This window comes from Ovis aries, chromosome 3 (assembly GCF_016772045.2).
Source record: "Ovis aries strain OAR_USU_Benz2616 breed Rambouillet chromosome 3, ARS-UI_Ramb_v3.0, whole genome shotgun sequence".
NCBI lineage: Eukaryota > Metazoa > Chordata > Mammalia > Artiodactyla > Bovidae > Ovis > Ovis aries.
This window is the reverse complement of record NC_056056.1, coordinates 8,335,263-8,357,830: the sequence shown is the minus strand read 5'-3', so window position 1 is coordinate 8,357,830 and position 22,568 is coordinate 8,335,263. Positions and strand designations below refer to the sequence as shown.

Sequence of the window (22,568 nt, the reverse complement as noted above, 5' to 3'; positions counted from 1 at the left end):
CTTAAGGATGACCTTGACTCTGCTATATCATTCATCCAATCTATAAGCACATCCTTCGGCTCCTCCTCCCCAGACAAATTCCCATTGTGTGTGGGGCTCCCACCACCCCACAGCTACCACCCTGGCCACCACAAGCACCTCATGGAATATAACAGTCACTGGCCCTCCTTACTCCCACCCTTGCTCCCAGCCCACTCTGCGCACTATAAAGAGAATCTGTTAAAACCAAGTCAGGTTCCAGCCCTCCTCTGCTCAGCACCCTCTGCAGATAACCATCTGACTCAGTGTGAAAGGCAGCACCCCTCAAATGGCCCCTGAGACTCCCCTGTCCCCTCTCTGGCCTCTGCTCTTCCGCCACTCACTCAGTCCACCCCAGCTGGCCCCCTTGCTGTTCCTGGAATGCACCAAGCGCATGCCCACCTCAGGGCCTTTGCACCTGCTGCGCTCTCTCCCTGAAACTCTGTCCCCCGAGATAACCACTGGGCTTGCTCCTCGCGCTTTAAGTTGCTGATCAAATATCACATGGTCAATGAAGACTTTCCATCGCATTTTTAAAAATCGTTTTATTTATTTGTTTGTTTTTGGTTGTGCTGGGTCTTCGTTGCTGCATCTAGCTGCGGAGAGAGAGGGCTACACTGTAGTTGCGGTGTGCGGGCTTCTCATTGCAGTGGTTTCTCTTATTGTGGAACATGGGCTCTAGGGCTTGTCCCATTACATTTTAAGCAGCCCTCTCTCTCTCCACACCAGCAATTGGCCCCCTGGACACATATCAACCTCTGACAATATTGTGTGTGTGCTAAGTTGCTTCAGTCGTGTCTGACTCTTTGCAGCTCTATGGACTGTAGCCTGACAGGCTCCTCTGTCCATAGGATTCTCCAGACAAGAATGCTGGAGTGGGTTTCCATGCCCTCCTCCAAGGGATCAAACCCACATCTCTTATGTCTTCCGCATTGGCCGGCGGCTTCTTTACCACTACTGCCACCTGGGAAACCCTCTGACAGATCATATACTGTTTATTTGGTCTGTTTCCCTCTTTAGAACAAGAGTTTCATAAGGGTAAGGGCCTAAGCTTTGCTGCTGAATCCCCATCGCTTAGAATAGCGCCTCGCCCATGACAGGTGTTCATTAAGTGTTCGTGTAATAAATGGATGAACTTAACCCCTGGGCTACACAACTTGGGGTCTCTTGGGCTGTCATTCTGGGTTTCCAGGGTGTGTGTGTTGGGGGCATTCTGAACCCAGGGATGGGGGAGTCTCTGAAGAGGGCAAATGACTCCCAAGGGTAGAGGGAGGTGACCAGGTTCGGAGGTCATGCTGGACTCTATTCTAGAAGAGTGGGATCTCTATCTCCCTCTCTTTCCCCAGGAAATGGTCCTGGTACATGCTGCCTCCTGGGTGGTGCTGACCTTCTTGATAAAACCTGACCATGCCCAAGGTCTAGATGACCACGCCCGTGACGACCATCTAAGAGGCAGAAGGATTCTGCTGGGCTGGGATTCTAGCACCTCTGTGTTGTAGGGACTCCGAGTTCATAGAAAGGGAAACTGAGGTCCAAGAAGAGATGAGACTCTCCAACACCCCATGGACCACAGTGGGCAACAGAGGTGGGAGACCCTGTACCACAACCCCCAGAAGGGGCAGAAGCTGGAGAGGCAGGTGGGGGTGCCCCTGCCTTGCTGTGTGATCTGGGGCAAGTCACACAACCTCTCTGGGTCGGCTTGCCAAAGAGGAAGCCCTGTGTTGGCCAGCTGCGCATGTCCAGTGGGTCTCTGCACCCCTCCTCTGAAGCCCCCCCACCGTGGAGCCGCCAGGCCTTCCTGTTTACTCGAGGCCCCTCTCGCGGCTGGGAGGCGACAGCCTTGGCCTCCTCCGCTCCCCGCTTCCTTCCTCTCCCACTTCAGTGCCTCCGGCCAGGCCTCAGGGCCCCCGAGGCCAAGACTTAGGGGTGCAATCCACGGGGGCGAGGGCATCTGAGGATACCTCCCTACCTGAGAGCACCTCCTCTCTGAGACCCTGAGGTTACATAGGGGCTGCATTCGTCCTCCAGATGGTTAAAATGTTCCTGCATCTTGGGAGGGTCCCCAGAGACCTGAAGAGTGCCCATTTCTACAGTCTCGGATTGGCCATCACGCTGCCCTCTCAGCCCACCACTAGGTGCCGAGCACACACGGACCCTAGAGATGCCCCTTCCTCCCACGCCTTCCCTGGGCTCCCGCCTCCACAGGGCAGCTCCTTTCTGAGCTCCCCAAAGTAGGGGGCTGTGGACCCGCAGCTGGGGCCTCCTGCCCAAAGCAGACCTGCTGAATCAGAGTCAGCTTTTCTAAGAGCCCAGGGAGATGTGTGTGAAGGTTACAGCTGGAAGCGCTGCAGGTCTCACTGTCCTGCCTGGTTTAAAAACTCTTCCTGGGACTTCCCCCAGCGAACCAGTGGTTAAGACTCCATGCTCTCAAAGCAGGGGGCACGGGTTCAATTCCCGGTTGAGGAACTAACATCCCACATGCTTCACAGTGTGGCCAAACAAACAAACAAACCTTCGTGAGCTTAGTCTGTTCGGTATTTCTGCCCCCAAAGACTTCTCTTGAATCTATGAAGCCTCTATAGCTAACTTCCAGTTTACAAGAAATTCAAGGGGTGAGGTAGCTGGTTAAACGCCACCATGAGGAAGTAACAGAAGAATCTGGAAAAAGGAATTTTCTGTAGGACAACTGGTCCCTTCACAGTCAGCGCCACCTTCGAGGTTAAAAGAGGTTTCATGGAATCACAACCAAATGCAGTGTGTGGTCCTGGGTTGCATTCTGGTTTGACACAGACATATTTTGGGGACCACTGGGGAAAATTGCATGTGGTCTGATTATTACCTATCACAATGCTACTATTAACCTAGTGTTCTTGGACCTCTGAGTTGTGGTTACATAGGAAAGGGTCCTTACTTATTGTAAAGTCATACTGAAGTCAGACTTTATGGGTGAAGTGTTTTCATATCTTTAATTTACTTAAAAGTGGTTTGGCAAAAGTAAAACAATGAGGTATGGAAAAATAGTGCCAACTAAATGTTGGTGATTGGTGTACGGAGGTTCATTATATTATTTCCTTCAGTTTTCAGTTTGCTTGAAAATGTTCATTGAAAAATAAAGCTCTGGGACTTCCCTGGTGGTCCAGTGGTTAAGAATCTGCCTTGTAATGCAGGGGACCCAAGTTCAATCCCTGGTCAGAGAACTAAGGTTCCGTATGCTGCAATGGAGATCCTGCGTGCCACATCTAAGACCCAACGCAGCAATACATAAATATTAAAATATATTAATTAAGTAGAATATATATGAATCAAATTATCTACTTCTGTCCCTCTAAGGCTTCAGCCCTCCCCACACTCAATGGGTTGTCTCCACCTCTGAGGCTCTGCAGAGCTGTCCCCTCTACCCTTCCAGGCCCTCTCATTCCTAATCAAACATACTCCTAGTTTCCTTCAAGGCCCCACTTCAGAGTTCCAGCTCAAGGAAACTCCCGCCACCCAGACCCCCTCTGAGTTCTGTATTCAGAGCTGGTCTGGGTGGAGTAGCTCGGGTGGAATTTTGTGAATATGGCCGCCCTTGTTCCGAGAGCCACTGCACATGGACCAGGGGGTTTGTGACCTCGTCTTGTGAGCATAGCAGTCGCTCTGGAAAGTAGAATGAACAAACGTGAACGAAGGAAACCCTCACAGGGAGGTTTGTGGTGGCAAGGATGGGGTGGAGCTGTTAAAAAGTTTGTGTTTTTTTCCCCAAATTCTCAAGGGTTTTTTTTTTTTTTAATTAATAAAGTGATTCCATGGTGAATAGTTGGGGTCAGCTTAGGTTTTCATAAACTAAAGACATACTTGAATTAATGAAGCTGTACTTGAAAAATAAAGGTAATGAAGATGATTTTGTCAGGTAGATTTCTCTTAGCTTTGTATCATTTGGGGTGTGTTTTTCCACTTGCCCTCACACTGATCCTAACAACCTCGACAGAGGAGATGCATGCACGCCTGTGTGTGTTTTAGCCCAGTTTGATAGATGCTCAGACAGTAAAGAATCTGCCTGCAATGAGGGAGACCTGGGTTCGATCCCTGGGTCAGGAAGATCCCCTGGAGAAGGGAATGGCAACCCACTCCAGTATTCTTACCTGGAGAATTCCATGGACAGAGAAGTCTGGCAGGCTACAGTCCATGGTGTCTCAGAGAGTTGGACCTGACTGAATGACTACACTTTCACTTTCCTTTTGACAGATGCAACAAGGAGACCCCGAGGTGAGAGGTCACAGAATGAGTAGGGACTCCCTTGCGTGCCCGGGTTGGCGTGGCTCACAGACTAACCAGCCGCAGAAGACCAATCTGTACCCCACCCAGGGCCTCATGGTGCGGGCCTTCTAGAACCTATCTCCCCTATACTATTATCTACTGATTTCATGTTCTTCTTTCAATAGACTCACTTTTTATAACTTAAATATGTTTATTTTAAAGGAAAGTTTAAATAATGACTGTAAACGGAAAACCAGCCTCATGTGCCATAAATAGAAGGGGACACACACACGGGTTGCCCTCACCCCACCCAGGATTCCGTCCCAGCTGAGGGTGCCCTGCTGGAGGCTCTCTTGGCTTTAAAGGGAGTTGCTGGGCTTGGGACAGGTGTTAGGGGCACGTGAACACCAAGGGAGACGCTCTCCGTGATGAGGTCAAGGCATGAAAGAGAACAGAAGAGGGAAGATAGTTCTCCCGGGGGACTCTGGGGTATTCCGAGGCATTCCCAATGCATTCTGCCAAGGCTGCTCAGGTCTGTGTTTCCACAGGCCGTGGTACTGACCACTCACATCCCTGGCTCAGTGTGTTCTCATCCTAACCTTGGTGGGGGGCAGAGGGAGGAGCACTGAGCCTAATTCAGATTTGGAAATGGGCTCGGGGAGGGTAGGTTGTGACCTGGCCAGGGCTGCATGGTGGGACATCCTGCAGGTCTCACCTCCAGGGAGGCACCCTTGACCATGACCCCCCTTCATTCCCAGTGCCCTGTCCAGACCCTCAGAGCGTCTTGCACCAAGGAGGCCAGTTCACTGCCCACCCAGCCAGCTGATGTGTGCTGTCCTCCCTGCCCGGGGAGCCCCTACCCCCACCCCCAGCCCATGACCATGCTGCCTGCTCCAGCCCTGTCCCCAGCGACGGTTTGGGACAGAAAACATGCTCAGAGAGCTAAGGGGCTCAGGGCCAAGGTCACACAGCAAGGACAGAGGGGAAGCCAGGCCAGGGCCCAGCTCTGCCTGACCATGAGCCCCTGAGAACCAGGACCCCACCTCCATCACCCAGCGTCCCCTGGTCTGGCACAGCCTGGGCCCAGCACACCCCTGTGTAAGGGGGATTTTCCACTGGAACAAGGAGAGGGGAGCCAGCTGAAGTGGGTTTAGAGGGGCCCCTGACGAAGAACCAGAGCGGGAGGGGCTGGGGGCTCAAGGCTGGGGCGTCCACGCCCTGTGAATCAACCCTGATGGAAGCAAAGAAAAAGGAATAAAACTGAATGTCCTTGGAAACTCCTTTAGTGCTCGGCTGTCCATGAAAACAGGATAAAGTGGCTTCCTCTGCCTGTGCTCAGCCGGGCAGGGTGGAGGCGCTGAGCTCAGGCCAGGAAGGCCTCGAGTCAGGACGAGGGTGGGGCGGGGCTCTCGCTGGGGAGGGGGCTCCAGCTTGGCTACTTGAGGGCATCCAGGTGGGTGCAGACCTGGGAGAAGACATTGTCCACAGAGCCTTCGGCGTTGACCTGCAGGGAGACGGGCCATGATTGCAGAATGACTACGGGGCTTGGTGAGGGGGCCGGGTGGACCCCACCAAGGCAGGGCGCTGACAATCCCACCCAGAAGCCAAGCCAGGCTCCCCAAGCTCAGCCACAGTGGGCAGCAGCCTCTTGTCCAACCAGCGAGGGAAACCAAGGCCCAATCAGGAGGGCTGTCCCAAGGTGAGAGCAATTGGAGGCCATCCCAGGCAAAGACTCGGGTTTTCTCTCAGGCCCGCACCTTGCGAACAATGCCGCGTTTCTCGTAGAAGGCGATGACGGGCTCTGTGGCCTTGTAGTAGGTTTCCAGACGCTTCTTGATGGTCTCTTCGTTGTCGTCCACCCGTCCGCTGGTCTCTCCGCGCTTCAGGAGCCGCTTGGTCATGGTCTCAGGGCCGGCGTCCACATACAGCAGTAGCGTGGGCTGTCCAATCTGCGGGCAGGGTGCTGTTTACAGAGGGTCCATTCCTGCCCCCTGGGGCCACCTTCTCCTCCACTTTCCACTTCTTAGGCCCACCCGAAACCTACCCATACCTTCCAGCCCTTCCCCAAGGCAGCCTGAGGAAGCTTGCTCAAACCGATCTGCCCTGCCCCTCCCCTGATCACGCCTCTTCCACGGCTCCCCAGTGCCCTCGGGAGAAAGGCCTAACTCCTCACCTGACCTGCCCTCCTCATCTCGTGCTCCTCATGACTTTGCTCTCCTGGCTTCGGCCACATGACTGGCTGTGGTCGGGCTCTCATCCCCTCCTCGCCAGGCCTCTGCTCATTCTGGGAACCTCAGTCAGAAACCCTTTCCCTCAACACCAAGGGCTCGCCTTCTGATTTGAGCTAAAATCTCATTCCTCTAGGGCAGTCTTCTCAGATGCCCCCTCCCCTGCCCCAACCACAGCCCTAGCTCTCTGAGATTGCTCTCCCTGGTGGCTCAGACAGTAAAGAATCTGCCTGCAATGCAGGAGACTTGGGTTCGATCCCTGGGTAGGGAAGATCCCCTGGAGAAGGAAATGGCAACCCACTCCAGTATTCTTGCCTGGAGAATCCCATGGACAGAGGAGCTTGGCGAGCTATATAGTCCATGGGGTCTCAAAGAGTCAAACAAGACTGAGCGACTAACACGCTCTTTCACTTTCTTGCAATCAGTCCCCATTACTTCTGCCTTGAGCTTGTCTCAGGAGTGTGTGTGTGTGCTCAGTTGCTCCAGACTGTGCAACCACATGGACTGTAGCCTACCAGGCTCCTCTGTCCATGGGATAATCCCAGCAAGAATACTGGAGTGGGTTGGGTTGCCATTGCCTCCTTCAAGGGATCTTCCCAACCCAGGGATTGAACCCTCTCTCTTGCAGCTCCTACATTGGAAGGCAGAGCCATGGAGCCACCTGGGAAGCCTTGCCTCAAGAGGGCCTCTGGTTATTTACTTAACATCCCTCTCCCAGGCAGGCCTGGAGCCCCTGAGGGCCGGTAGATGCATCTTATACCTGCAGGGCTGATGGGAACCTGACAAAGGAACAAGGGCTGAGTGAAGGGGCGAGGGGCTGCTGAGCTCTGGGGGTTTTCAACAATGTCACTGTCATTGGAACAAACATTTCATCTGCAGAGAAGGTTTGGAAGGACCAGGTTGACCGTTCCTCCTTCAGTGAAGCCCAGGCGCCCCCTGGTGACCAGAGCCAAGCAGACCAGGTGTCCAGAGGCTGGCCGACACAATGGAGCCGGGCCTTGTGCCAAGTCCAGCACCCACGACATCACCCACAACAGCCCCAGGAAGGATGGGGTCTTTCACTGACCACATTTTCTAGACATGATTGTCACGGCCTGAAGTGACGTCACAAAGCTGGTACATCGGAACATGCTTAGGGCTGCCTGGCATCGGACTTCAGGACACATGGCCTCCTAGCTCGAAGGAAGCCCAGCCAATCTCCATCTCACAGACAGGGAAACTGAGTCCCAGGCCAGGATAGACACTTTCTTGAGGTCCTGCAGTCTCTTAGAGGTCGAGAAATACAGTGTTGGGACTCTCCTGGTGGTCCAATGGCTAAGACTCCTTACTCCTGATGAAGGGGGCTCAGGTTTGATTCCTGATCAGGGAACTAGAACCCATAAGCTGCAAATAAAAGCCCAAATGCTGCAATTAAAGATCCCGTGTGTTGCAACTAAGACCTAAGTGAACGTCGACATTCTAGGAATCAGCGAACTAAAATGGACTAGAATGGGTGAATTTAACTCAGATGACCATTATATCTACTACTGCAGGCAGGAATCCCTCAGAAGAAATGGAATAGCCATCATGGTCAACAGAGAGTCCGAAATGCAGTACTTGGATGCAATCTCAAAACGACAGAATGATCTCTGTTTCCAAGGCAAACCATTCAATATCACGGTTATACAAGTCTATGCCCCAACCAGTAATGCTGAAGAAGCTGAAGTTGAAAGGTTCTATGAAGACCTGCAAGATCTTTTAGAACTAACACCCAAAATAGATGTCCTTTTCATTATAGGAGACTGGAATGCAAAAGTAGGAAGTCAAGAAACACCTGGAGTAACAGGCAAATTTGGCCTTGGAATGCAGAATGAAGCAGGGCAAAGACTAATAGAGTTTTGCCAAGAAAATGCATTGGTCATAGCAAACACCCTCTTCCAACAACACAAGAGAAGACTCTACACATGGACATCAGCAGATGGTCAATACCGAAATCAGATTGATTATATTCTTTGCAGCCAAAGATGGAGAAGCTCTATAGAGTCAACAAAAACAAGACCAGGAGCTGACTGTGGCTCAGATCATGAACTCCTTATTACCAAATCCAGACTTAAATTGAAGAAAGTAGGGAAAACCACTAGACCATTCAGGTATGACCTAAATCAAATCCCTTATGATTATACAGTGGAAGTGAGAAATAGATTTAAGGGCCTAGATCTGATAGATAGAGTGCCTGATGAACTATGGAATGAGGTTTGTGGCATTGTACAGGAGACAGGGATCAAGACCATCCCCATGGAAAAGAAATGCAAAAAAGCAAAATGGCTGTCTGGGGAGGACTTACAAATAGCTGTGAAAAGAAGAAAAGTGAAAAGCAAAGGAGAAAAGGAAAGATATAAGCATCTGAATGCAGAGTTCCAAAGAATAGCAAGAAGAGATAAGAAAGCCTTCTTCAGCGATCAATGCAAAGAAATAGAAGAAAACAACGGAATGGGAAAGACTAGAGATCTCTTCAAGAAAATTAGAGATACCAAGGGAATATTTCATGCAAAGATGGGCTTGATAAAGGACAGAAATGGTATGGACCTAACAGAAGCAGAAGATATTAAGAAGAGGTGGCAAGAATACACAGAAGAACTGTACAAAAAAGATCTTCACGACCCAGATAATCACGATGGTGTGATCATTCATCTAGAGCCAGACATCCTGGAATGTGAAGTCAAGTGGGCCTTGGAAAGCATCACTATGAACAAAGCTAGTGGAGGTGATGGAATTCCAGTGGAGCTATTTCAAATCCTGAAAGATGATGCTGTGGAAGTGCTGCACTCAATATGCCAGCAAATTTGGAAAACTCAGCAGTGGCCACAGGACTGGAAAAGGTCAGTTTTCATTCCAATCCCAAAGAAAGGCAATGCCAAAGAATGCTCAAACTACCGCACAATTGCACTCATCTCACATGCTAGTAAAGTAATGCTCAAAATTCTCCAAGCCAGGCTTCAGCAATACGTGAACCATGAACTTCCTGATGTTCAAGCTGGTTTTAGAAAAGGCAGAGGAACAAGAGATCAAATTGCCAACATCTGCTGGATCATGGAAAAAACAAGAGAGTTCCAGAAAAACATCTACTTCTGCTTTATAGACTATGCCAAAGCCTTTGACTGTATGGATCACAATAAACTGTGGAAATTCTTCAAGAGATGAGAATACCAGACCACCTGACCTGCCTTTTGAGAAATTTGTATACAGGTCAGGAAGCAACAGTTAGAACTGGACATGGAACAACAGACTGGTTTCAAATAGGAAAAGGAGTACGTCAAGGCTGTACCTTGCTTATTTAACTTCTATGCAGAGTACATCATGAGAAATGCTGGGCTGGAGGAAGCATAAACTGGAATCAAGATTACCGGGAGAAATATCAGTAACCTCAGATATGCAGATGACACCACCCTTATGGCAGAAAGTGAAGAGGAACTAAAAAGCCTCCTGATGAAAGTGAAAGTGGAGAGTGAAAAAGTTGGCTTAAAGCTCAACATTCAGAAAACGAAGATCATGGCATCCGGTCCCATCACTTCATGGGAAATAGATGGGGAAACAGTGGAAACAGTGGCAGACTTTATTTTGTGGGGCTCCAAAATCACTGCAGATGGTGACTGCAGCCATGAAATTAAAAGACGTTTACTCCTTGGAAGAAAAGTTATGACCAACCTAGACAGCATATTCAAAAGCAGAGACATTACTTTGCCGACTGAGGTCTGTCTAGTCAAGGCTATGGTTTTTCCTGTGGTCATGTATGGATGTGAGAGTTGGACTGTGAAGAAGGCTGAGCGCCGAAGAATTGATGCTTTTGAAGTGTGGTGTTGGAGAAGACTCTTGAGAGTCCCTTGGACTGCAAGAAGATCCAACCAATCCATTCTGAAGGAGATCAGCCCTGGGATTTCTTTGGAAGGAATGATGCTAAAGCTGAAACTCCAGTACTTTGGCCACCTTATGCGAAGAGTTGACTCATTGGAAAAGACTCTGATGCTGGGAGGGATTGGGGGCAGGAGGAGAAGGGAACAACAGAGGATGAGATGGCTGGATGGCATCACGGACTCGATGGATGTGAGTCTGAGTGAACTCCGGGAGTTGGTGATGGACAGGGAGGCCTGGCATGCTGTGATTCATGGGGTCACAAAGAGTCGGACATGACTGAGTGACTGAACTGAACTGAAAGATCCTGTGTGTTGCAGCTAAGACCTGCTGCTGCTGCTGCTAAGTCGCTTCAGTCGTGTCTAACTCTGTGCGACCCCATAGACAGCAGCCCACCAGGCTCCCCCATCCCTGGGATTCTCTAGGCAAGAATACTGGAGTGGGTTGCCATTTCCTTCTCCAATGCATGAAAGTGAAAAGTCAAAGTGAAGTCTCTCAGTCGTGTCCGACTCTTTGTGACCCCATGGACTGCAGCCTACCAGGCTCCTCTGTCCATGGGATTTTCCAGGCAAGAGTACTGGAGTGGGGTACCACTGCCTTCTCCAACTAAGACCTAGAGCAGCCAAAAAAATTTTTTAAAGAAATATGGTATATTCCTACTGAGTGAGGCTCAAAGCTGTGGAAGCCCAAAGATGGCCCAGTCTCACAGAGACAGGCAGTGGAGATGGAAGTCTGTCCTACCCCAGCCCCCTAAGATGTCAGGTCCTCCCCATATATGGCCCTGCTGCTGGGAATTGCCCCTGAGTCCCCATCCATCCTTGCTGACCTCTCCCTCTTCCTAGGAACTCGCAGTTTCCTCCGTTTCCCCATATGGCCTGTGACATCAGAGATACTGGCATATATCAGAGGCGTGTTTATGTGTGCACACTTGTGTGTGTGTGTACATCTGTATGTGTGTGTACATGTGTACCATCTCTGTATATACCTGAGTACATCTCTGTGCATGTGTACATATGCCTCTGGCCTTGTGCACGTGTATCTGCCGGTACGTGTGTGTGCATGTACCGGTGCTTGTCTGTACCTGTGGTCACCTGCCTGTACATGTGCGTGTTTGGGTGAGGTGTTCCCACCCTGGAGAAGATCCTCCTGGAGGGCACTTGTGCCAGGCAGCCCAGAGCCCTCCTCCTCGAGGCTGTCTCTGTCCAGCCAGACTTCCTGTGGTGCCTGGAAGGGGACTAGAGTCCCGCCATGGCATTCAAGACCTCAGCCAGGCCTGAACCTCCCTCCCCACGGTACTCCGAGTTGCCCTGCCCCACAGATTCTGTTCTCCCCACATCCCCTGACCTTCCACGCTGCTCCCTGCCCTTCTGACTGTGTGTTCACGGAGTGCCAAGCCCCACTTTTGAAGGGTGCATTCTCTCTAACCCCCATGGTACCTTTCAAGGATAACGTCTGTCCCCATTTTGCAGTTGGAGACACGGAGGTTCAGAGAGGCAGAATGATTGGCCCAAGGCTTCAGACAGCTGAACGGGAACCCGTGGCCAGGTTTGTGAACTCCTCAGCCTGCTGCCTCCTCTTCTTCTACTCATTTCCTCTAGACTTCAGAAAGGCCTCCAGAGAGTAATCCTGGGCTTCCTCCTTGCCCACCCTGCCACCGTCCGATGGTCAGTCTATCTCTCTGTCGTCTCAGAACTGCCCATCATGGCAGCTCCTGCCTGTCGGCTTGGCGTCACAGCTCCCCCAGGTTGCACTTACCCTCCGCTCAAACTCCTCCCCCTGCTGCACCTCCCGGGGGTAGCCGTCTATCAGGAAGCCTTTGGAAGTATCCACCTTGGCTACCATGGCGTCTCGGAGCATGTCCAGCACTGTCTCCTGGGGGTGCAGCAAAAGAAGGGGAGGGTCATGAGCCCCTCTTCTCCAGGCCCCGCTCGAGCCTCTGCACATGCTGCCCCACAGTCAGAAACGCTCTCTGCCCTAACACAGATTCCCCAAACAAGCCGCCCTCTCCAGGAAGCCTCTGAATTGCGAAGACTTAACTGATTGATCGGCCCATTCATTCATTCATCCATTCATTTCTTCATTCACTCAGTAATATGACTGGGCCCCTCCTTCCAGCCTCCTGTCTGAGCCCTGAGGACACAGGTCTGAACAAAGCAGACCTTCCCTGTCCGCAGCACACTCACAGTCTGCTGAGGGGACAGACCATCACACAGCTCGTTTATAGTTTCCAAGAATGACATGGGCTATATGCTGGCAGAGCAGCAGGGGCGACTGGAGTCTAAAGTGGGGGGCGGGTCTTGGCCCAAGTCTGAGGGAGTCAGGAAGGTCTGAAAGCTGAGGAAGAAGGAACATTCCAGGCAGGAAGGAGTGTGATGAATGTGAGGGGATAGAAAGGCCAGGGTGCAGGGAGGGTGGAGAGTTGGCGCCGGGGGTGAAGATGCGGGGATGTGGGGAGGGGCGCTGAGAGGGTCGGCAGGCAGGTCCTGGAGGCTCTTGGGAGCTTCTGGAAGGAATTTTCTGCCAACAGCAATGAGGACTCTCAGGGGGGTTCAGAGCCAGGGAAGGACACGGCCGTCCCTGCCAGTGTGCCATGGGCTTTGCTGGCTGGCGTCCACGCAGGGCCACCACCGCCCCCCAACCCTCACCCCGCTGGGGCCCACTCACCAGTGGCACCAGCTGCCCCTTCTCCATGATTTCTGACAGCATCTTGCCCCTCGCCGAGCCCGAGCTGACCTCGGCCCGCAGGAGGTCTCCGGTGGAGAGGTGGGTGTAGCCGTACTTCTGCACAATCTTCTCACACTGGGTGCCCTTCCCCGAGCCGGGCCCGCCTGCAAGCGCCCACCCATTCAGAAGCCCTGAGAAGCAGGACCCCTGCAGGGACGGGGGTGTCTGCCCGGGCCACCCAGTGAGGAGGGGGGCAGAGCCCAGGGTGCCCCCCAGGCCCAGGCTCCCACCGGGAGGCGTTTGAAGCCGCGCCCTTCTCGCTGCCTCACCCGCCTGCCTTGGACTCACCCACCACAAAGATGATCTTGGTTTTCTTCAGCTTCTCTGTGGGAGAGAAGAGGGAAGCAGAGCTCGGTGAGTCACTGGACAAGGAGCCAGAGGCACCTCTGAGGTCCCAGGCCTGTGCTGAGTCCCAGGCAGAGGGACGGATACCGCTCATGTTCGCGTCAGAGAGGCAAATGAGTCAGCCCGGAGCGAGGGATACGGGCCGAGGGAAACGCAGAGACTGGGACAGGCCGGGGCGGTGAGGCTGATCCAGGCGGAAAGACCCGCAGGGACCAAGGCCTGGAAGTCACAGGCTCCGCACAGGCCATGAGGGTGACGCTCAGGGCCTCGGACGCCCACCCTCACGGCCCCTCCCTGTGGCGGCTGGACCAAGGCGCCAGGTCACCTCTGGCTCTAGAGTCTTCCATGATGCGGGGGTCTGTCACCGAGCAGCAGGCCCCCATGGTCCTGGTCTGCTGTGTCCCCCAGCCTTCCCCCCTCAGGCCCTGGGCCTGCCCATCGCCTGCCTCCCCTAGGCGGTACCAGTGTGGAGTTGGCAACCACAACATGCGTTGCCCTGGAGACAGTTGCTGGGGAAGAGGGCTGTGGTGGGCACATGGAACCCTTGCTTAGAGAGGGCGGGAGGGAGCTTGCGTTTCAACCTCCACCTCAGAACTCTGCCGGACCGCAGCCCCACCATACAGAAGGGACTGAGGCCTGGAGGCAGGCGCCTGCTGGGACTGGGGCGGGGGCCTCTTTCCAAGCTGCCCGGGCTTCCCCGCCTCTCAGGGAAGTAGGAGCTTGCTGTGTGCCAATGGGGAGGTGAGCTTGGCAAGCTCCCGGGGGTCTTGAGGAGCTGCTAGAATGACTTCCGTGGGCTTCCATCGTCTGCGGCCATGTGAAAGGGTACAAGCCTGGGAGTGGGGTGGGGGTGCCCACACAGCCCAGCGACACCTATGTTCAGAGACCCGGGGGTGGAAGGATGACTATTAGCCTCAGGTGGCAGCAGCAGCCAGGCCCACTGGGCTCCTTTAAGAGCCGCCTGGGCCAGGACCCAGCGCCAGGGATGGGATGGGTGGTGTCGCCAGGAGGCGGGCCAGCCGGGCGCTCTGCCCACGTCTCCCTGCAGGACCCAGCCCACAGGAGCCAGGAGGGCCCAAGACACCCTGAAGACTCAACCCCACTGCTCCGGGAGAGCGGCAGGAGCGTGTCCTTGTTTGCCTTGGCATTTGCAGGCCTGGGGCCTCTCCACAGGGCAGGCCTTCCCTTACCAGCGCTGCGCCCCCCTCAAGAAAGAGCCAGAAATTCAGCTCTATAAATACCAGTGTAGGAGGTGAGCTATGGGGCCCTGAGAAGCCTCAAGGAAGCCTCATTCCTTCTAAAATTAATCTTGGAGCTCGTACATCGTGCGAGAGGCCCAAGAGGCCCGAGAAAGATGCCGGAGGCCCCCAGACACGTCCTTCTGGCAGCTCCAGAGCCACCTCCAAACCGTCCCCGCATGTCTCCCAAAAGCACAGCCCTTTAACAGATGGGCACACTGAGGCCCAGGCTGTGAGCAGGCAAGGAGAGGCGTTTCCATACCTTCCATCCTGCTGTGATCCAGGCAGCCGCGTCAGCGCTCTGTAAGACAAGGGCACAGGCAGACAAGTGAGGGGGATTTCTCGGACGTCCAGCCTCTGACCCTAGCCAGCCCCCCAAGGTGAGGGCCAGGCCCTGGCCTGGTCTTCTGAGGATGGAGGGGCCGCTGAGGGCAAGGGAGGCCCAGGAGGCTGGGAGATCTTAGGGAAGTCACCCTTCGTTGGGGTGCCTCCACTGCCTCACCTGTCTCACGCAGGGCAGGCAGCAGCCCCTCCCGCCCACCCAACAGCGAGGGCGACAGCCGGAGGCATAAACAGCGGTTCCTGCAAGTGCTGAACTCTTTCCCTCCCAAGTCCCGGAAAACAGGCCCTGGGTCTTGCGTCTGCCCGACACCTTGACAACGCTCCCCAGAGCAGGAGGAAAGCCCGGGAGGCAGGAAGGTGTCCTCATCTAGGAGTGGTTTGGACCAGGATGCTCAAAGGGACACAGAGCCCCAAGGGGAGAGAGCTGTGAGTCTGTACTTGGTCCACAGCCTGCACGGTTCTCAACTAAGTGGGTCCCCCGGCTCCCACCCCTGTAACGTTGCACCCAACACCTGAATGCCCTTCCCCAAGGAGCTATTGTTGAGCACTCAGTTCAGGTCCCACCTCCTTCAGGAAGCCTTCCTGGACTCTGCCCTCCACTCCCACACTGGCAGGTGACCGGCCTCCAGCATCGCACACACCACGCTGTACTGGGTCTCTCTGCTGTACTGGAGCAGAGTTGGGTGGAAGGCCCAACTTCCACCCTGACATGGCCCCTGCTCCCTCCCTGCCTGAGGACCTTGCAGCCCACTTTCCCCTCAGCTTGTCAATCAAGCCCAGTGCCTCTTGGGACCCCACCCCTCTGCATCCACAGCTCAGAGGTCTCCCTCCCTCTCCCCTTCCCATCAGTCTCTCTGGAGTTGCCAAGACACATCTTTGGCTCCCATTTCTTCACTCCTCACCGCCAGCCCTCCCCAAGGCTCCCAGCAACCACCACAGAACCTTTTTGCCTTAACCTTTGACCCCAAAGCCTGGGCCAGTATTCCTTCTGCCTGGGACCCCTGCCCAGTGCCCCTACTCTGCCCTCTCACTGCTGGCCTCAGGTGCCCTGGACCCTCATCTCTGCCCAGCCAGCGCAGGCCTCTCTCCCCAGCCTCCCACAAACACAGCCCCTGGACAGGCCCAAAGACCCCAGAGAGCCCCAGCCTCTAAACAGCCCTTACATCATCCGAAGCCACATGCTCTATCGCCCAGCCAGAGGCGCCGGTCAGCATGAACGCCCTTCTCCCCACCCACCTCCACCCCACACAAGCACGTCCCAGCCCTCTCGCTCCAGAACTTCCCTCCGGTCTGTATCCTCACCGCCACTTCTTGTTCCAAGCAGGGAAACTGGCCACTTCCCGGCCTCCCATGGGCCTCCCCACCTCCACACCCCACCAGGCAACCTGCAGGATTTTCTCTGACAAGCATCAAACCACATCCTTGCCTGCTTGAAACACTTCCACCTGAGGCCCCCTCCGTCCCCCAAATAAACCATAACGTAGCTGACCGAGCCCAGCAATCTGGCCCCTTGGGAACCCTCCCCTGGGGGCTGCTGCTTGAACTGCCTGAAGCTCCCTCACTTACCACAATCGTGTCCCACCTGCAGGTCCCAGCTAATGTTGCACCCAACACCTGAATGCCCTTCCCCAAGGAGCTATTGTTGAGCACTCAGTTCAGGTCCCACCTCCTTCAAGAAGCCTTCCTGGACTCTGCCCTCCACTCCCACACTGGCAGGTGACCGGCCTCCAGCATCACACACACCACACTGTACTGAGCCTCTCTGCTGTACTGCAGGCCTGTGTCCCACCCCTCCGGGCCTGGCCCTGGCTGAGCATGGGGCTGGGGCCTCACTCCATCCTCACAGCCATCTTGGGAGGGGAGTGAGGCTTGGGGAGGAGGAGAGACCTGCTCCAGGGCCCGGCTGGGGTCACACTGGGGGCAGTGTTCGCTGCTGCCCTGGGCCTGGCATCTGCTAGGTCCTTCAGCAGCTTGCTGACCATCCTTCCTCCTGTGGGGTGTGAGCTATAGCCTCTTTCCTGCTGAGTGTGCTGAAGGAACACTAAGAGCTGCCAGTGGCCCTCCGCTGCTGGTGGGGGAGGGAGAGGGTCCCCCTGGACAGGGACAGCCTGCGGTGATGCCCTGAGGAGTGGCCTGGACCCCGACCCCACCCCGCCCCACCCCCTTCTGGTAACCTAAGCCCCTCTGCCCTGCTGGCACCTGCCGCTTCTTGGTCCAAAATAACTTGTGTTGTGAGGAGTCCTCACAGAGGCCAAGGGTCCAGGGCAGAGTTGGGTTACGGCCTCAGCACCCAGGCCTTATAAGGCCCCCAGTTCAGGACCACGGCAACTCCTCACATGACTGGGTGGCCTGCTGAGGGGCCCGGAAGGCCGAGGCCCAAAGGGACCGAGACTTCACCTCAATCACAAGGCAAGGCCAGGGCAAGAGCCAGGCCTCCCAGCTCCTGACCTGAAGCAGCCTTCTCAGTGGTTGGCAACTGGTTAGGGTTCAAGTCCCAACTCTTATCACTCAGCTGTGTGACCTTGGGCAGCTGGGGTGCCCTCTCTGGGCACGAGCCCCCAAGCCCAGTCCAGCTGCTGGAGGGTCCCAGGTAGGTAGCTGAATGGCACTCAGGAAAGGCCCCACGCGCTGGCTCAGGGCTCCCTCTGAGCCCCTGCCCTTTCAGGAGGCTGGGGCAGGGGGCCAAACATCCAGGGGGCTTCCCGTCCCCCCAGCACTCAAAATGACATGCCAGGATAGCTCCTCCCAACACCTAGGCTGACCCTTCCCAGGTCCTGGGGCAGGGAGCCCAGCCACAGCTCTCCTCCCAGGTCCCCAGCTGAGACGGGCCAAGGGCAGGGACCTGGAGCCCCAGGACTGCCAGCGGGACAAAGGGGTAACTGTCACGGAGGCCAGGAGGGATAGCAACACACACACACACACACACACACACACACACACACCCATCCACAGGACATACACAGTGTGGCACAGACACCTAGTGCAGAGCCTGGGGAATACCGCCAGGCAGATACTTACAGATCACAAGCCACACTTACGAACACAGCCACACGAAGCCTGAGGAGACCCCGACACGCACACACACACAATCCCCCCAGGTGAAGCTTCCCCACTCCCGGCAGGGGCGCCGCCCCCACCAACACACGTGCACAAGCACACACACGGGCACACACTGACCTGGGGGAAGGGTGAGTGTGGGCACAGGGGCCAGTGCGTGCCCTGCCTGTCCTCGCCAGCCGCCTGCCCGCAAAGACGACTATTTATAAGGCTGTCAGCAGCGCGCGGCATGCCGGGAGCCAGCACTCCGTGATGGCAGGGAGGGAGGGAGGGAGGGAGGCAGGGAGGGAGAGCGGACCGGGAAGGGAGGGGGCACTGGACTGGAGCGGAGCCCTGACGGGAAGCCAGGCCATGCACCCCTAGGTGGCCGTGCCTGCACACGCTTACTGCACTGTACGGCTTCCCGAGGGTTTTTCATTCCTCTGTTATTTCCACTGTACTCGCATCACTCCAGGGGGACTGGACCGGGCTTCTTCTATGAACGCTGGGGAAGCTGATGCCCAGAGAGGAGAGGCTCTTTGCATAAAATCCCACAGCAAATCGATGGCAGAGAGAGAGGCCAGAACCGGGTGGAGGGGACCAAGGCATGTGTTCTGGGGGCTTTGCTGTCCAGACAAGCCCCCAGCCTCTCCTCAGATCCTGCCCCTAAGTCTCTGGGCCAACAGCCACCAAGAATTCCTGCTCCTCTGTTGGAAGGGGCCTCAAGAGCTTCTCTGGGACTGTAACTCCCCAGAACTCCAAAGATCACCCACATATCCATCTCCCAGCCAGTGGTGGTGTGCATGTGTGCATGCTCAATCGTGTCCAACTCTTTCTAACCCCAGGGACTGTAGCCCGCCAGCCTCCTCTGTCCATGGGATTTTCCAGGTAAGAACACTGGAGTGGGCTGCCATTCCCCTTTCCAGGGGATCTTCCTGACCCAGGGATCGAACCTGCGTCTCCTGCTTGGCGGGCAGATTCTTTACCATCTGAGCCAGTGGTAGTGTAGAGATTATTTAAAACACAAAAACAGCCCTGCCCCCATGCAGCTGCCAGGCAGTTCCCAGTGAGGCCAGCTTGAGGATGTGGGACATTAAGAATGCTGTGGGCACAAATGGGGACTGATAGTCCTGATGCAAAGAACAGCTCCCATTAATGAGGCTCACTGGGCACCAGGTGCTGGGCAGAGCACTGGACTCAGACCACATCTGCAATCCTTAAACACAAAGAAGGAAAATGAGGGTCACAGCTGTAAAAGAGCTTGCCTGGGGTTCCCAGGTAGAGAGCAAAGTATTTACCCAGCATTCTTCATGAGACAGGGACACAGCAATGGTTGCTCAGTGAAATAGCAAAGCAGAGAGCCTAGGGCCACGTAGCTGCAAAACTCATGCACTTGACTGCTAGGCCATATCACGACCTTGAAGGCCGCAGCCCCAGATGGTAGAGTGGGCTGAATCTGGAACTTGTCTTGCAGGCACTAGGGAGCCATGGAAGGTGTTTAAGCGAGAGGGTAAGACTCTCAGGAGAGTGAGGTCACCTTAGATGGTGGCTTCTTTTTAGCAACAGCAGCAGCCTGGATACCAGGAGGCTTGGATCTAATCCCAACACTGCCACCTGTGACATCAGACAAGGCTCTTACTCGTTGGGATTTTAGTTTCCCCATCTGTGGGAGGGGTGTCATGGGTCAGACAATCTACCCTAGAAATTGTTTGAAAGGCCCTCTCGAAAGCTGTAGGTGGTTGTGTGCATGGGCGCAACCTTTGGGGAAAGCAAATTGATGATGTCAACCATCCGTGTGACTCTCTGCTCTTGGGAATCCCGCAAGTGGGCACAGAACATGTACTAGTGCAGACCGACAGGTAGGAGGGGCAGTGGTACAGACAGTCAGGGTGGGGAGCTGGCAACCGGCCTAGAGCCAGCGAAAGAAGGGAAGCCGGAGGTCTATGTAGCTAGTGGGCAAGAGGAAGAGGCTAAGGGCCCAACTGCATTGATCTTATCCCACCTGAGTGAAAATAATTCTAAACGTGTGTATGTGGTGTAAAATCTAGCCCTATAATTTTTTTCTCCATTTTACCATCTCTGAAACGGGTTTTGCTTGTTTAATATTTATTTATTAGGCTGTGCTGGGTCTTAGTTGCGGCACCTGGGGTCTTCGATCTTTGCTGCTGCACACAGGGTCTTTAGCTGCTGCGTGTGAACTCTGAATTGTGGCAGGAGAGATTTAGTTCCCTGACCAGGGATCGACCCTGGATGCCCTGCACTGGAAGTGTGGAGTCTTAGCCACTGGGCCACCAGGGAAGTCTTTGAAATAGTTTTGTCTTACAATTGAATCAATCGTATCTGTTTTTTCAACTTTTTTCTTTATTTATTTGGCTTTTCTGGGTCTTATTTTCAGTCCATGGGATCTTTGCTCTTTAGCTGTGGCATGCATACTATTAGTTGCAACAGGTAGGATCTAGTTCCCCAACCAGGGATTGAACCTGGGCCCTCTGCACTGGGAGCGCAGTCTCAGACACAGAACCACCAGGGAAGTCCCTGAAGTAGCTCTGTCTTATAATCAAATCAATGGTATCTTAAAGTTGATGAACTAAAGCAAAACAAAGAGAGCAAGCGTGGGCACAGGATCCTCTGAGTGAAGGCGAGACTTTCACTTCTGCCTTAAAGGCTTCGAAACCCGTTTCTTAAATACAACAAGTATCTATAGATGTACCTTGAGAACATTAGGCTAAGTGAAATAAGCCAGTCACAAAAAGACAAATATTGTATGATTCTATTTATACAAAGGATCTCAAGCAGTCAAATTTGTAGAAACAGAAAGTAAGAGTGATGGTTACCAGGGGTGGAGGGGAAGGGGAAATTCAGAGCAGTTGTTTAATAGGTTTAGAGTTTCAGATATGCAAGATGAAATAGTTTTGGGGTCTGTTTCACAATGGAAAAAAAAGCAATGTAAATATACTTAATACTACTAAACCGTGCACTTAAAAAAGGGTAAGCGGTAAATCTTATGTGTTTTGTGTGTTTTTTTTACCACAATAAAAAAAGTTTTGAAATCTTACAGACTGAACAAAAAATATATTAGGCACCTGTTTTCATTATTTCCTTTGCATATGATCTACGGGTTTTCCACCAGTGCTGAGATATTAAAGTTTCAGGATTTTTTTTCCCAGCTACAATCTAAAGAAAGAAAAAAAAAGAGAGAGAGAGAAGACAGGAGGGAGGGAGGGAAGCAGGAGGGAAGTAGGGAAGGAGAAAAAGGAAGGGAGGGAGGGAGGGAAATGAGAAAGGCACATGGAAGAAAAATCTGGAAGATTAAACTGTCACCAGGGAGTAGAACTGGGTGACCCCCTTGCTTTCTATCTGAAAGTGTCTGTATGTTAAGTTAGTCGCTCAGTTGTGTCCAACTCTGCAACGTCATGGACCATAGTCTGCCAGGCTCCTGTGTCTGTGGGTTTCTCCAGGCAACAATATTGAAGTGGGTTGCCATTCCCTCCTCCAGAGTATCTTCCTGACCCAGAGATCAAACCTGGGCCTCCTGCACTGCAGGCAGATTCTTTACCATCTGAGACACCAGGGAAGCTCATCATGTTTGTATAGTTCAAGCTATTTTAAAACATTAAAAAAAAATACCTAAAATATAACCATACAGAATGAAACCAATTAAAAAAAAACACACACACATTTGAAAATACTCTAGCTAAAAAAGAATTCCAGTGAGCCGGCATCAGGGGACACACCTGAGGCGGCCACTCTTTGAGGGGCACAGCTGGATCCACACATCCAGCACATGGGGCTGGGGTGTGGAGCTGCCCCGAGCAGGCCTGGCCAGACAGCAGAGCATCCGCAGGAAACAGCTGGAGTGGCTGCTTCAAGCAGCGCATGTGAGGTTGGCAGCGGGTGGGAGATGCCCCCTCCCCCAAGGAGGGGTGAGGGGTATGGGCACCTCACAGGGGTACCCGGGTAGAAGGGTTCACAGGAGGGCCCTGAATCCCCAACTTGGGGGTGGACTTGGTCCTGACCACAGCGGGAAGCCAATGAAGGTTTCAGAGCAAAGCCGGCCATAATGAGGTGGCTTCAGGAAGCTAAGTTTGGCCAAGAGTGGCCCTGTCTCGGTTGGGTCTGTTCTGAGGAGGTAAGAGCACTGGGCGGTTGAGGACTAGACCCCAGGCCTCTTGCTCTCAACATCTTCCATCAAAGTCCTACTTGCTGATTCTGAACTGGGCTATCCCAGGGTCCCCCCCTAGCAACCAACCCCTCTTGACTCCCTCCTGCTGGCATCCCTTTTGTGCCACTGGTAGGGAGACAGGAGACCCACAGCATTCTGGAAGAAGTCCTGTCCCCAGCACCCCCCGAAACCTCTGCCTGGACCCTGATTCCCAGCAGCCTTTACGTGGGGCTGGAAGTGTGTCACGTCCCCATACCCCCTTCCCAGGCAGATCCCTAGGCTCCCCCCACGTAATGACTTTGCCAGGAGTCCCGACCCTCGGATATACCCGCCACCACCATCATTACTGTC

General features: G+C 53.9%; 1 protein-coding gene across 1 annotated transcript; it reads right to left on the bottom strand.

Annotated features, from left to right (window-relative positions):
- Positions 1 to 5,689: 5,689 nt before the first annotated feature.
- On the bottom strand, positions 5,690 to 13,418 carry AK1 (adenylate kinase 1; the record flags this gene model as incomplete). Its single annotated transcript, NM_001161882.1, is given in 5 exon segments — positions 5,690 to 5,758; positions 6,012 to 6,203; positions 12,126 to 12,242; positions 13,035 to 13,198; positions 13,383 to 13,418. Coding segments are annotated over 5 exon segments (578 nt in total), but the record flags the coding sequence as incomplete, so codon positions are not given.
- Positions 13,419 to 22,568: the final 9,150 nt, after the last annotated feature.